General features: G+C 47.6%; 1 protein-coding gene across 15 annotated transcripts in view; it reads right to left on the bottom strand.

The window, feature by feature from the left end:
• Nucleotides 1-16523, bottom strand: part of cadps2 (Ca++-dependent secretion activator 2) — a 1044194-nt gene that overhangs the window by 682341 nt on the left and 345330 nt on the right. For all 15 annotated transcript variants that reach the window (XM_072484477.1, XM_072484475.1, XM_072484478.1 and 12 more), the window contains exon 3: nucleotides 13488-13820. In XM_072484477.1, coding sequence (XP_072340578.1) covers nucleotides 13488-13820 — 333 coding nt within the window. The remainder of the gene's footprint in view (nucleotides 1-13487; nucleotides 13821-16523) is intronic.

Raw genomic sequence — 16523 nt, 5'->3', positions numbered from 1 at the left:
CACATTGGATTTGGGTAATGAACCAGGCCAGGTGTTAGATTTGGAGGTAGGTGAGCACTTTGGGGACAGTGACCACAATTCGGTGACGTTTACGTTAGTGATGGAAAGGGATAAGTATACCCCGCAGGGCAAGAGTTACAGCTGGGGGAAGGGCAATTATGATGCCATTAGACATGACTTGGGGGGGGGGTGGGTAGGTTGGAGGAGTAGGCTGCAAGTGTTGGGCACACTGGATATGTGGAGCTTGTTCAAGGAACAGCTACTGCGTGTTCTTGATAAGTACGTACCGGTCAGGCAGGGAGGAAGGCGTCGAGCGAGGGAACCGTGGTTTACCAAAGAAGTGGAATCTCTTGTTAAGAGGAAGAAGGAGGCCTATGTGAAGATGAGGTGTGAAGTTTCAGTTGGGGCGCTTGATAGTTACAAGGTAGCGAGGAAGGATCTAAAGAGAGAGCTAAGACGAGCAAGGAGGGGACATGAGAAGTATTTGGCAGGTAGGATCAAGGGAAACCCAAAAGCTTTCTATAGGTATGTCAGGAATAAAAGAATGACTAGGGTAAGAGTAGGACCAGTTAAGGACAGGGATGGGAAGTTGTGTGTGGAGTCTAAAGAGATAGGCGAGATACTAAATGAATATTTTTTGTCAGTATTCACTCAGGAAAAAGAGAATGTTGTGGAGGAGAATGCTGAGACCTAGGCTACTAGAATAGATGGCATTGAGGTTCGTAGGAAAGAGGTGTTGGCAATTCTGGACAGGCTGAAAATAGATAAGTCCCTGGGGCCTGATGGGATTTATCCTAGGATTCTCTGGGAAGCCAGGGAAGAGATTGCTGAGCCTTTGGCTTTGATTTTTATGTCATCATTGACTACAGGAATAGTACGAAGTCTTACAACACCAGGTTAAAGTCCAACAGGTTTGTTTTGATGTCACTAGCTTTCGGAGCGCTGCGCCTTCCTCAGGCGCCCCAACTGAAACTTCACACCTCATCTTCACATAGGTTCACCTCAGGAAGGAGCAGCGCTCCGAAAGCTAGTGACATCGAAACAAACCTGTTGGACTTTAACCTGGTGTTGTAAGACTTCGTACTGTGCTCACCCCAGTCCAACGCCGGCATCTCCACATTACAGGAATAGTGTCAGAGGACTGGAGGATAGCAAATGTGGTTCCTTTGTTCAAGAAGGGAAGTAGAGACAACCCTGGCAACTATAGACCAGTGAGCCTCACGTCTGTTGTGGGTAAAGTCTTGGAGGGGATTAGAAGAGACAAGATTTATAATCATCTAGATAGGAATAATATGATTAGGGATAGTCAGCATGGCTTTGTGAAGGGTAGGTCATGCCTCACAAACCTTATCGAGTTCTTTGAGAAGGTGACTGAACAGGTAGACGAGGGTAGAGCAGTTGATGTGGTGTATATGGATTTCAGCAAAGCGTTTGATAAGGTTCCCCACGGTAGGCTATTGCAGAAAATACGGAGGCTGGGGATTGAGGGTGATTTAGAGACGTGGATCAGAAATTGGCTAGCTGAAAGAAGACAGAGGGTGGTGGTTGATGGGAAATGTTCAGAATGGAGTTCAGTTACAAGTGGCGTACCACAAGGATCTGTTCTGGGGCCGTTGCTGTTTGTCATTTTTATCAATGACCTAGAGGAGGGCGCAGAAGGGTGGGTGAGTAAATTTGCAGACGACACTAAAGTCGGTGGTGTTCTCGACAGTGCGGAAGGATGTTGCAGGTTACAGAGGGACATAGATAAGCTGCAGAGCTGGGCTGAGAGGTGGCAAATAGAGTTTAATGTAGAGAAGTGTGAGGTGATTCACTTTGGAAGGAATAACAGGAATGCGGAATATTTGGCTAATGGTAAAGTTCTTGAAAGTGTGGATGAGCAGAGGGATCTCGGTGTCCATGTACATAGATCCCTGAAAGTTGCCACCCAAGTTGAGAGGGTTGTGAATAAGGCCTATGGAGTGTTGGCCTTTATTGGTAGAGGGATTGAGTTCCGGAGTCATGAGGTCATGTTGCAGCTGTACAAAACTCTGGTACGGCCGCATTTGGAGTATTGCGTACAGTTCTGGTCACCTCATTATAGGAAGGACGTAGAAGCTTTGGAGCGGGTGCAGAGGAGATTTACCAGGATGTTGCCTGGTATGGAGGGAAAATCTTATGAGGAAAGGCTGATGGACTTGAGGTTGTTTTCGTTAGAGAGAAGAAGGTTAAGAGGAGACTTAATAGAGGCATACAAAATGATCAGGGGATTAGATAGGGTGGATAGTGAGAGCCTTCTCCCGCGGATGGAAATGGCTAGCACGAGGGGACATAGCCTTAAACTGAGGGGTAATAGATATAGGACAGAGGTCAGAGGTAGGTTCTTTACGCAAAGAGTGGTGAGGCCGTGGAATGCCCTACCTGCAACAGTAGTGAACTCGCCAACATTGAGGGCATTTAAAAGTTTATTGGATAAGCATATGGATGATAATGGCATAGTGTAGGTTAGATGGCTTTTGTTTTTTGACTTCCCATGTCGGTGCAACATCGTGGGCCGAAGGGCCTGTACTGCGCTGTATCGTTCTATGTTCTATGTTCTAACTCTGCAAACTGGAGACATCTATCCTGATTTTACTTACTCTTGAAATATCTTTGGGACATCCTTCTTTGAAATGCCAGAGATGATGTCAACATAGTACACCAGTGATGATACAATTCTGGAATTTGTTTATAAACAGAAATTTAGAAATCCTGTACCATCCCTGCTTCATGCCCAAAGCCCTTCATGTTTATTTTCCTCAAATGCCCATCCAATTTCCTTCTGGAATCATTAATCATCTCTGCTTCCACCACACTTACAGGCAATGAGTTCAAGATTCCCACGTCCTGCGTTAAAAAAGCTTTTCCTCACATCATTCCTGCATTTTTGTCCAATATCTTATATCCCAAAATATTGAATCATAAGATAATGGGACCAACTTTTCTTTGTGTACCTTTTCCAAAACCGTGAGAATCATGTGCATGTCAATCATACTCTCCCTTCAAGTTTATTTTGCCTTGACGACTCCAGCTTAACCTTGCACCTAAAAGCGCTCACCCCGGAATCATTCTGCTAGATCTCCTTTGCACCCTCTCACGGGCCCTCACATTCTTCCTAATCTGCGGTGACCAGAACTAAATGTGATACTCCATTTTTGGTCCAACCAGAGCTTTCTATAGGGTCAGAATAACTACTTTGCTTTTGGACTCAATACCTCTATTTATGAAGTCTAATATTGCAACTTAATCTTGGGATTATGATGAACCAACAGCTCTGACTTCTGAAAAGCTTCTTTCACTTCATTGTTTTCTTCTGACAAGTGCCGTGCCTCTTTGACACATAGCAATGTGTGTAAAGACTTCAATCGCATTGCTAAATTCGGCACGAATTTACTGTAATAATTGATCAATCCTCAAAATAACTTTAATTGTGTCACATTTTGAGGACGTGATGCTTCTCAGATTGCTGACATTTTCTTTGGTTCTTACAGATTAGTTGAAAACATCACACTTTTCCCTTTTAACGCTCAGCTTGTGACTCTGTAACCATTTAAGGATAGCCTCTAAATTCCTCGTGTTCCTGTTCATTTGAACCAGTGATGAGTATGTAATTTAAATAACATTGCGCTCCATTCAATCCACTTAGAATCTGATACATGGATCTTTGAAAAAGCGCAGGCTCAGATGTATTCCCAAAAGGAAGTTTTCTGTAACAAAACAGACTGCTGTACGTCACGATGATGAGTAGTGGCTGTGATTCAGCAGCCACATTCATCTGCAGCTATGCCTGTGAAAGATCAATTTTACTGAACTTCTGTCCTCCAGTAAGTCCAGTTAACAAGTCTTCAAATCAACAGCATTGGATAATGATCTATGCATAAAACTGGATTAATAGATTTAAATCTCCACAAATTCTCACTGAGCTATCCTATTTTAATACAGGAACAATTGGTGTTGCCCAATCACTTGTAGCAACAGGTTTAACGACTCCTATTTAGTTCTATCTAGGTCTTCTTAAACTTTAGCTTGATGGCACATGGTAGGTTCTAGCTTTGAGACATTTGGGTGTGTTGTCGGGATTGATTTTTAGGTGTACTTCAACTTCATCATAGAGCCTAGCGAATCTTCAAACACCTTCTCGTACTTCTCAGAATTTGTTGCAGGTTCCTCTTTGAATCCACCAATTGATTGACTGTTTGCCAGTTAAGCCTAATCTTAACCAACCATTATCTGCCAAATAGAGCAAGAACAACATGAAGAGGCAAATTCACTCCATGTCCATTGGCTTCTACTTTCACCATAATGCATCCTTTTTAATTGTACAACCTCTCCAGTATACTTCCTTAGGATTGATGGTTTTAAAGGCAGGTGCTTCAGCTTTTGATGATAAACTGTCTCAGGTATTAGCGATACTTCCATTTTAATTTCATGACCGTCAAGTTTAGAATATGCCCAGAAATCTTTTTGATCTCCCTACATTGGCAAAACACTTAGCTTAAAATCTTGCAGTTGCCCTGTTTCGCTGTCTTTTGATTGATCTTGAGCTGCATCCACTAAGTTGTAAACATGAGTAGATTGTTCAGTTGTATTGTTCTTCTTGCATTTTCTTGATGTGGAAGATGTTTTCTAAGCCCAACACGCTCACGCTTTGGCAATGTGGCCCTTCTTACTACAGTTCTTGCATGTATTTGATTTACTCCAGCATTCCCCCTCTAAATGTCCAACCGGTATACACTGGTGACATGGTTGCATCTTTGCAGTCTTGATCCTCAAGGTATCCATTTTGAAGATCTTCACGCCAACCCCTATCATTGAAGCTTCTCCATAGATGTGGCAACTTCCACTGAATTTCTTCACCCACTACCAGTCTGTCTTGAAGAGTATCATCAAGTGTTGTATCAAATTCACAACACCTAGCTAATCTCCCTAAAGAAGCTATAAACTGTAAAATGGTTCCAACTTCTTCCTGACTATGGCAATGGAATCTGAACCTTTCTGCAATCATTAATGGTTTAGGAGAGAAATGTCCGTCTTAAATTTTAATTAATTCACTGAAGAACCTGTATCCTGGGTGAACAAGATTCTGTAGCAGTGCTAACGTTTTACGGCCAACTGAGCTGAGAAATGTTGCGACCTTTAAGGTCCTCTGGTGTCTGATTGGCTATTGAAAAAATTGGAATCTTTCTTCATATGAACATAATATTTCATTTTCATTCTACTCATCAAAAGCGTTCATGGCACCTATTTTCCCCACCATATTTGGATGTCGGCACCTAGGGTCTACACTTCTTCCCTTCCAACTGTGTTGGAAAGCATGGCACAAACTATCCTTTGAAAAAGCAATTAGGAAACTTTTTCCTTTAATCCTGAATATGTCAACTTTTCTACTGAGTAGTGGCCTGTACAGAGTAGGCAGTCCATAAAATGGACTTTTCCCCACAGCCTGTAAAGCCTTGCCACATGCACGGCCCCTGGAGACCAGGTGCCACTCACTTCAACGCAAGCAGGTCTTCTCTGACTGGCAGTCTTCCTTCTCACAGATGCTGTCGAAAACTTTGGTTAAGCCTCAACATCGGCAGCAGTGCTTCGCCATGTGTTTGCATGCATGCCTGGTCCTGGGTATCTTCCGTTGCTCCTGATGCTGTCCCACAATTAGTCAACAAAAATCTTTCCAGCAATTTTTCTGCCTCAATCCTCATCGCCAGTTTCGCTCCTATTATATTTCTTTGTTGTCGCAAAGAGCAAAGGTATTGAGGTGCCCACACTCTGGATTAGTGTAAAACACGGTGACAGTTTTATTAAGGGTGTTGCTCAAAAAATCAAGATGGTGGATCTACTGAAAACCTTCACCAACACTGTGCTGACGTCACTTCACATCACGTGATGCAGAACCAGCAGGAATGTTTTCCCAGATACATAACATCAAGTCACTCATAATGACTGAAAAATAACCAGATACCATGAATTGCTGTTGACTGTCCCAAAAGCATGTATTTATCCCCTTGACTATTCCATGTGACTCAAATTTTGTTTCCAGCTTTTTATATGGTATTTGGTCAAATTCTTTCTCAAAATCAATGCGTACAACATCCATTACATTCCCTCATCAACCTTCTCCATTACTTCATCGGAAAATTCAATTAGATTTAGTCAAGCATGTTCTATTATTTACAAATTCATGCTGCCTATCCTTAATTAACTCAAACTTATCTCAGTATCTTGTGACGTTTTTCCCCCCTTGGTTAAGGTTTCGGAGGAAAAATGGTGGCATGCTGAGGGGCAGCAATGGGCGGCTCTGTGGACCAATAAGCACTACCTGGGAAGGGTTTCCCATATGGTGGGGGGTGCTCGCAACATGGAGGAAATGCTGACAGAAGTGGGAAGATGCCCTTAACTGGCCATTTGTGTTTCAAGTGGGCAGGCTGTCTGTCACGTTCCTGCCACTGCCAAAATGGCATAGCAGCTGGACAACGTCAGGCATGCCACCCATCACCTTCCTGTGCCATTTTTCCTGTCTTCCCATCTCCCAGTGCATCCCATAACAGCTGGTGAAATGCATCATTATGTTTCTGGCACATCTCTAGTTTGTCCCTCTCTAGCTATTTGGAGGCTGATAGAATACCTTCAGTGAATGCTACAATCAGCATGACAAGGTACCCATGCTAAGAATCACACAAATAATTCAGGCGAGTTACGTTGCTTATCATTTACTTGCACTTTTGTTCCCTAGATATGCCACAACTCCAACATTTAACCATTTAAATCAATCAACACACAAGCATCTGATGGATACAAGATCAATGAGCTAAAATAAAACAAGCTGTTATGGTAAGCAGGGGGGGGGGGGGGGGGGGGGGGGGGGAGTAAATTCTCAAACAAAACGTGGAAAGCACCCATCACCAAATTGAGACCTTGATACAAACAATATTTCAATCGCTTAATGGGTATGGAAAGGTATCAGTCAGTGTGTAACAGAGCCATGCAAATGAGGATAACCACTGGCTAAGCTCCTGAACTGTGCTGAGATAGTCAATCTGTGCCAGGCATTCACAGACCCGAGAAGAGCAGAACAATCAGCCAGAGTTCACTTTCATGCCTACTAAATACCGCCTCTGGCCACAACTGTGGTCATGGATATCTGCTAAGAACCGTTTGTGACTCAGCTACGATGTTCACTGCAATCAAATTGGTCCCCACACCCTCTCTGTTTAGATTAATAAATGAGATGAAGGGCAAAAGGGCACAGCGCCCGAGGGCTGTCAGTCCTGTGGAACCATGCAGCACAACTATGACAAACAGTCGCGCCGACAGCCAATGTTTAGGCCAGGGTCTATTCCTATCTTAAAGCTGGTGTACACATTTTAAAAGACAGTCTTTTTTTTTCTCTATTTTTCATTTTCAAATATTTTTTCTGTGTCACACATAGGTGAATTAGCTAACTAGAAAGATAAGTGAACTGGGGTTGTTATTCCCAATTTGACAATATGCACAGAATGAAATGAATACCTTCAACAAACATCATATCATTGGCATAGCAATTCACTATCATGTGAGGAAAAACTACAGCAAAATGTATTTTAAGGACTATGCACAATGGATAAATGAATCATTTGCACCTACTGTGAAAAAATATTTGTCAGGTGACCTATTTTCAAATTAACAATTTAAAAGGTGATTCAACATAAAGCATGCTACCTGCTGGTAATATGGCATTAACTAGAATCGAGTCACACTGCCAATTATTGGGTCTAAGTTGTGAGGCTTTGAGACAGATTCTTGCCAAAGTAATTGCTGCTTCCTCTAGCTAATCTGCTGAAACCCAACAGTACTTACAGCCCAGCGTGCCTGACATTTTATGGCCCTTTTGAAAGTCTCTTGAAAGACAATCGGTGCCGAATCAGGCAGCTTTTCATCCATTAAAGATGATCAAAATGAATAGTCTCAAAAAGTGATACTCCTCATTAGCAGCAATAATTACAATGATGCGACTGGCTGTATAACTAATTTTACTTCACACTTTAACCTGAAAACGAGGCGCAGCCTCCAGGCAACTCTCAATTACTCGAGGATGGTCAAACTTGGAGGCTTTCATACATTGGAAACAACAAAAAATCAAGTAGGGAAAAAAGGGTAGATCCCCGGATGTCCCAAAGCACCACACAGCCAACAAACTATTTTTGTTATGCACACACCAAGATCGTACCAACAGTCGTGTAATAAGTGAGTAGCTAATCTGTTTTATTGGCATTCATTGAGGGATAATCGTTGGCTAAAACATCAGAACTCTCTTAGAACATAGAACATACAGTGCAGGCCATTCGGCCCATCGAGTCTGCTCTGACCCACTTAAGCCCTCACTTCCACTCTAGCCCCATAACCCAATAACCCCTCCTCGCCTTTTTGGTCACTAAGGGCAATTTATCATGGCCAATCCGCCTAAACCTGCACGTCGTTGGACTGTGGGAGGAAACCGGAGCACCCGGAGGAACCCATGCAGACACGAGGAGAACGTGCAGACTCCGTACAGACAGTGACCCAGTGGGGAATCGAACCTGGGACCCTGGCGCTGTGAAGCCACAGTGCTATCCACTTGTGCGACCGTGCTGCCCTTCTGTATAAAACACCATGGGATCTCTCGTCGAAGCATAGAATAGTTGTAGCAAAGCTGGTAGCTATTTTTTCTTATTCATTCATGGGACGTGGATGTCGCACGCTGGGCCATCCCTAAATGCCCTTGGAGGAGGCAGCTAAGAGTCAACTACATTGCTGTGGGTCTGGAGTCACATGTAAGCCAGACGAGGTAAGGATGGCAGATTTTCTTCCCAAAAGGACATTCGTAAACCAGATGGATTTGACGACAATCGTCAAAGGTTTCACGGTCATCATTAGACTTTTAATTCCAGATTTTTATTGAATTCAAATTTCACCATCTGCAGTGGTGGGATTCTAACCCAGGTTCCCAGAGCATTTCCCTGAGTTTCTGGTTTCTAATCCAGTGACAATACCACTATGCCAGCACCTCCCCCATTCTGCCCATCGTATTCACGCTTTGGCAATATCTTGGTGGATCACTTAATTGGGATCCCCACCCACAAGCAAGATTTGCAAGATGAAAACTGAAATTGATACAAATTAACCAGGTGGCCCACAGATGACAGAATACAAACTATTTTAATTAGCAAGACATTAAGCTGTAATAAATAAATTTATGCAGAAAGGTAAGAATAGCCAAAGTAAGTGCACCTTCATTAAGACATGATGATATAGCTAGTTCATCAGCAATGTTGTTACTTGGTGTTCAATTAATAATACTTTGTCAGAGAAAGCAACAGGAGGAAGGCCAAAAGAAATGCTTACAAAATATATTCCCCAGGCAACCATAGAAATTACAGCGCAGAAGGAAGCCATTTGTCTCATTGAACTAGTGGAGTGCGAAATGTTCAACTCAAGCTATTTATTCTAATCCCATTCACCATATCTTTTATATTCTTATTTTTTTTAACGCTTATTCTAATGCCTATGAAAAGATCCTATAAGCTCTGCCACTACTGCCACTTGTAACAGAAAGTACGGCTCAAATTGGTTTTTCAACCAATAACCCTGAGTTATGTCCTTGCTCAGTGATTTACCAAGCAGTGAAATCAAAGCTTTTCCTACTTAAGACCATAAGACGTAGGAACAGAAGTAGGCCATTCAGCCCATCGAGTCTGCTCCACCATTCAATGAGATCGCGGCTGATCTGATCTAATCTTCAACTCCACATTCATAAGCCTTGAATCCCTTACTCGTTACAAACCCGTCTACCTCAGCCTTGAACACACTTAATGACGCAGCCTCTACAGCTCTCTGAGGTAAAGAATTCCACAGATTCACTACCCTCGAGAAGAAATTCCTCCCTATCTCGGTCTCGAGAAGGCAATCTCTGACTCTGCGATTATACCTTCTGGTCCCAGACTCTCCCACAAGGGGGAACAACCCCTCAGCATCTACCCCATTAAGCCCCGAGAGCCCTATATATCTCAATCAGGTCGCCTCTCATTCTTACCCTGTGAAAACTTTCACATTTCCGATCAACTTGAATCAATCCCGTACAATCCTCTGCTTCACCTACAGCATCTTTCCACATCCCAAAGCAACCTTTGTTGTTATGTAGGCAACATGGAGTCAGTTTGGGCACAGTAAGATTCAAAACATCACCAAGGGATGCGGAATGATGAAATGATAGTTTTTTTTGTGCCCACTTAAGAAATTAACCAGGACATGGGGAAATTTCCTGCTCGTTTTCAAATACTGCTGTAAGAGATCATTTCCCCTTGTGCAACACCTCGTGTGAAAACCACCTCTGATATTATAGCACTCCACCAGTGCTAAACTGATATGCATCTTCATTGAAACCCACAAGAGGGTGACCAGATTTAACACTTGGTTAATAAATTATGATAGAATTTACAGGGCAGAAGGAGGCCATTCGGCCCATCGAGTCTGCACCAGCTCTTGGAAAGAGCACCCCACCCAAGGTCAACACTTCCACCCTATCCCGATAACCCAGTAACCCCACCCAACACTAAGGGCAATTTTGGACACTAAGGGCAATTTATCATGGCCAATCCACCTAACCTGCACATCTTTGGACTGTGGGAGGAAAGCGGAGCACCCGGAGGAAACCCACGCACACACGGGGAGGATGTGCAGACTCCGCACAGAGTGACCCAAGCAGGAATCGAACCTGGGACCCTGGTGCTGTGAAGCAATTGTGCTATCCACAATGCTACCGTGTCTGCTTAAGTATTCTAATCCCATTTTCCAGCACTTGCCCCATAGCCCTGTGTGCCTTGTGTCCTCAAATTCTGACTGCAGGATCACCCTCTTTCTACTCATGTCACTGGTACCAATATAGACTATGAGCATTCACTGTTCACCCTCCCCCTTTCAGGGTGCTGTGTAGCCATTCAGTGGCATCGTTGACCCTGGCACCAGGGAGACAACACACGATCCTGCTGCAAGAAAACCTGTCTGTTCCACTAACTATCGAATCTCCTGTCATTATTGTTCTTCCAGTCTTCTCTGTGCCGCCTGCACAGCTGAGCTCCCTGTGTTTGGCCTGGACCAGCCATTAGCTTCACCCTCCAGATGAACCATCGCTCTTATAAATATTCATAGAGTTAGTGAGTGAGATGCACACCTGGGATACCACCTGGTTACTTATTTCTGACTGCCTTGTGGTCAGCCATTCCGCCTCTCCCTACATACTCTCTAGCCGTGGGGTATAAGCTCTCGACATTCAAAAAAAAATTATTCAGGAGATATGGGATTGCTGGCTGGGCCTGCATTATTCCCCATCCCTAATTGCCCTTGAACTTAATGGCTTGCTCGGCCATATCAGGGTCATCCGCATTGCTGTCGTCAAAGAGTTACGTGTAGGCCAAAACAGGTAAGGATGGCAGATTTCTTTCCTGAAAGGACATTAGTGAACCATATAGATTTTATAATAATTGACAATGCTCACCATTAGAACCTCCATTCCAGATTTTTATTGAATTCAAACTCCACCATCTGCCATGGTGGGATTTGAACCTGTGCCCCCAGACCATTGTCCTGGGCCTCTAGGACAATACCACTACGCCACCGCCGCCCGGATGTGTCACGGTAACACCAGCCGCTGCTCAAGTTCTGAGTTTGAGCTGCTGCAGCTGACGGCAGTGCCGGCATAAATGGTTATCCAGAATCCTTGAGAGAACAACTTTGAAGTATTTCATTGAATGAGCCCAATATTGGCCATTGTACCGGCTTGCAGGGTGGACGTGTAAAGCTGACTCCAACTAGTCATCCCACCCAGCTGACAAGCGCATTGGCTTCAGTTTTCCTGCCTGTTTGCCTGGAACCAGCACAAGGAGCTTCTCCCATTATCAAGTATCCGAGATAAAATGAGTTTGGGAAAATCAGAATCCAGCGTCCGATTGGCAGGAACCTACAGCACAGCACAAAAAACTGCCTGTAATTTGGTGCTGGAACTATTGCCCTCAGCCTGACAAGCGATAACAATGCCTGGCCCAGGATTGATTTGCACTGGCAAGTTGGGAACACTCACATGATACAAAAGCACAACATTTCAAATCACGCAGTTCAATCTCCAACAGTCTGTAACCCAGAACACGTTGCTGTGAGATTCACCTGCTGGCAAAGTAAATCACCTTGGACAAAAACAAAGAATGCAAATTTCCAGAGCATTGTGACCTGAGACAAAGCCGGAGCTCCGGGCCTCAGTATCAATTTTCTGTTTTCCAGGCCTACCTCTCCTCACAGAAATGTAAAGCATCTCCAAATAGTAGTAAATAAAATCCTTAAAACATTGTTTTAAAGGAAACTGCTGACGAGAATATGCTCTTCTCCTTGACTCAACAACCGTCTCACCACACGCTACCATCTCCTACCTACTAACCTGCCTATAAGTCCTACCGTTAAAACCAGCTCCTCCAGCTCCTCTAGTGCAGCAGCAACTGGGGCTACTGTTAAACCAGTGTATCGCGCACATTCATAGATACATAGAAAATAGAAGCAGGAGGAGGCCTTTTGGCCTTTCGAGCCTGCTTTGCCATTTATCACAATCATGGCTGATCATCCAACTCAATAGCCTAATCCTGCTTTCTCCCCATAACCTTTGATCCTATTCGCCCCCAAGTGTTCTATCCAGCCGCCTCTTGAATATATTCAATGTTTTAGAATCAACTACTTCCTGTGGTAATGAATTCCACAGGCTCACCATTCTTTGGGTGAAGAAATGTCTCCTAATCTCTGTCCGAAATGGTTTACCCTGAATCCTCAGTGGATTCCTTCAGGGCATCCTTCAATGATTGCGAACCGAGCCAATCTTCCGATCTCACACTCAAGAGACGTCCGCAGCCTGACCGATGAGAGACTCGATTCTGCCAGCAGGGTGATTCACTGTCAGCCAGGGTGAAGTGTACCCTCCCGTCTAAAGTCACCAGTTTGAGGCCCTTCCTATTGGGTGAGATGATAAGCCAATGTCCACTCTGCCCTCTCAGATGAGCATAAAGGATCGTGCGCTACTCTCCCAGGGAGGAGCCAGGGGCTTTACCTACAGCCCTGGCCTACATTTACCCCTCGACCAACATCTCTCAAATTGATTAACTCGTCATTGATCTCATTGCCTTCTGTGGGATATTGCTGTGCAAAAGTAATTTACTAACTGCGAAACACTTGTAGATGGCATGCGGTGCCTTATAAGTAAACATTCAATTGGGAGTCCTTTATTAAACGTTTAACAATACCTGGAAAAAAAACGTCATCATACAATTGGTTTGAACTTTAATTTTACTGAACTATAAAACTCAGTATAAGCATACTGCCACCATTATAATAGATGATGCATGTAAACTGGGTGATGCTACATTACTTTACAATAAAGCCATGCTTCTTAAGCTCAGTGAAAATCTGGTTTCGCAGCTTACCTGGCAAGCATTATAAAGCAGCTGATGTTCAATTTTCTTAATCCCAAGGATCTGCTGGAACATCTCATACAATTGTTCCTTGCTCAGGATGAGCTCTGACACTGCACTCAAGGCCATGCGGGCAGGCTTACTGCGCAGATCTTCCTCCCCTCTGTAAATGGCATCAAACTTGGCCATCCAGGAACTGAGCACAGTCTCCTTGCTGAGGCCATCGATCTCTGGCAGGCTGCGGACCCTCTTTTCAATGTTCTTCTTGAAAACATCGCGAAAGTCGTTTGCAGAGCACCCTCCACTGTGAACCATCCTGGCTACACGGTCGCTTTTCAGAAAGCTCTGGTTGGGGGGCAAAAAGGGAACACTCCACATTAAATTTCAGCAGCACATGATTTAGCAGAATAAACACACAGCAAGTGGCCGAAAGTGATGAAAATGCAGAGCAATGGGAAATGTAAAAGTGGTTAAAATTTGAGATGTGGGCCTTTTGAAATGCCTCTAAATTCCACCCAAGTCAAACCCAACAGAGAAGAAACTTTAGATATTGCAATCTTGTAAGTTAATGCATTGAAAAGTCCATGCAACACTTATTAGCAATGCAGAAACCTGGGGCGTCATTCTCCGACCCCCCAGAGGGTCGGAGAATGGCCGTTGGCCGCCGTGAATCCCGCCCCCGCCCCCGCCAAAGTCTCCGAAGGGAGAAAAGTCGGCGGGGCGTTAATGGCGCCGCTGCCGCGGAGAATGTCACGGGTCTGCGCAAGGCAGCCGATTTTCGGCCTGCCGATATTCTCCCTTCCGGATGGGCCGAAGTCCCGTCGACGTGATGACCGTTCACGTCGACGTGAATTAAACCTCCTTTTCATCGGCGTGACCCGGTGCTCCAGGCTCACGCCGACCAGTGAGGAGGTGACTGACGGCCTGGGGGGTTGGCTCTGGGCAGGAAATGGCGTTGCCGCAGACTGATTGCGTGAGGAGAGGTGTGTCTCGGCTTGTGTGTGTGTGTGTGCGGCGGGGGGGGGGGGGGGGGGGGGGGGGGGGTGGTTAGAGTAGGCTGGGCTCCGGGGGAGTGCCGGGAGGAGGTCCGTGCTGGGGTGGAGGTTGGGGGGGGGGTCCGTGCTGGGGTGGAGGTTGGGGGGGGGTCCGTGCTGGGGTGGAGGTTGGGGGTTGGGGGGGGTCCGTGCTGGGGTGGAGGTTGGGGGGGGGGTCCGTGCTGGGGTGGAGGTTGGGGGTTGAAGGGGGTCCGTGCTGGGGTGGAGGTTGGGGGTTGGGGAGGGGGTCCGTGCCGGGTGGAGGTTGGGGGGTGGAGGTTGGGGGTTGGGGAGGGGGTCCGTGCCGGGTGGAGGTTGGGGGGTGGAGGTTGGGGGGGTGGGGTCCGTGCCGGGGTGGAGGTTGGGGGGGGGGTCCGTGCTGGGGTGGAGGTTGGGGAGGGGGTCCATGCCGGGGTGGAGGTAGGGGGGTGGAGGTTGGGGGGTGGGGTCCGTGCCGGGGTGGAGGTTGGGGTTTGGGGGGGTCCGTGCTGGGGTGGAGGTTGGGGGGGGTCCCTGCTGGGGTGGAGTTTGGGGGGGTCCGTGCTGGGGTGGATGTTCGGGGGGGGGTCCGTGCTGGGGTGGAGGTTGGGGGTTGGGGGGGGGTCCGTGCTGGGGTGGAGGTTGGGGGGGGTCCGTGCTGGGGTGGAGGTTGGGGGTTGGGGGGGGTCCGTGCTGGGGCGGAGGTTGGGTCCGTGCCGGGGTGGAGGTTGGGGGGGGCGGTCCGTGCTGGGGTGGAGGTTGGGGGGGGGGGATCCCTGCTGGGGTGGAGGTTGGGGGGTAAGGTTGGGGGGTGGGGTCCGTGCCGGGGTGGAGGTTGGGGGTTGGGGAGGGGGTCCGTGCCGGGGTGGAGGTTGGGGGGTGGAGGTTGGGGGGTGGGGTCCGTGCCAGGGTGGAGGTTGGGGGGGGGGGTCCGTGCTGGGGTGGAGGTTGGGGCGGGGGGCCCGTGCTGGGGTGGAGGTTGGGGGGGGTCCGTGCTGGGGTGGAGGTTGGGGGTTGGGGGGGGTCTGTGCTGGGGTGGAGGTTGGGGGTTGGAGAGGGGGTCCGTGCCGGGGTGGGGGTTGGGGGGGGGTCCGTGCTGGGGTGGAGGTTGGGGGGGGGGTCCGTGCTGGGGTGGAGGTTGGGGGGGAGTCCGTGCCGGGGTGGGTGATGGGAGGGCAAATGAGTTGGTCCACCTGGCCAGGTGCCAGCCTCCAACAGTTGGACCCATGCGGTCCATGCCACCTGGCTGGGGGGAGGAGGGGATATGGGCAATGATGACATGTCGTCGTTCCCCTTCCCCCCACCAGGCCGTCATGTTTTCAGACCATCCAGCGATGTTGGCCGCCGTGGTGGCAGCCGCTCATGTCTATGTTGCCCTGGATGGGGAGGAGGAGGAGGAGCGTGCCAGAGAGGCGGCGCAGGCTGCCGCAGAGGGGCAGGCGGCAGCCGCCCAGGCTGGAGGGACACCTGACCGACAGGACGAGGAGGGGGAGGAGGACGTCGCGGCCCCACGGCAACGGAGGCACCAGAGGGCGCCCCGTGTGTACCGGCCCCGGCAGTCATACCAGGACCTCACGGACCGGGAATGCAGGAGGAGACTCCGGATGAGCCGGGAAACCGTGGCACACATCTGCCACCTGCTGGCACACCTGTCACCGCGTGGCACTCGCGGGGGACACCCTCTCCCCGTGTCCGTCAAGGTTACGGTGGCCCTGAACTTTTATGCAACGGGGTCATTCCAGGCACCGAGTGGGGACCTGTCCGGCATATCGCAGACATCGGTGCATCCGGGGAGTGACAGATGCCCTTTATGCCATGGCGCACCGCTACATCCGCTTCCCCGTGGACCGGGCCAGCCAAGATGCCCGGGCCGTGGGCTTCTCTGCCGTTGCCGGGTTCCCCATGGTCCAGGGCGCGATCGATGGGATGCACGTCGCGGTGCGGCCACCTGCAGAGAACAGGACCGTGTTCACTAATAGGAAGGGGACCTATTCGATGAACGTACAGGTGGTCTGCGACCACCGCATGATGATTC

Source organism: Scyliorhinus torazame, chromosome 19 (genome assembly GCF_047496885.1).
Source record: "Scyliorhinus torazame isolate Kashiwa2021f chromosome 19, sScyTor2.1, whole genome shotgun sequence".
NCBI lineage: Eukaryota > Metazoa > Chordata > Chondrichthyes > Carcharhiniformes > Scyliorhinidae > Scyliorhinus > Scyliorhinus torazame.
This window is presented reverse-complemented; position numbering and strand designations above follow the sequence as displayed.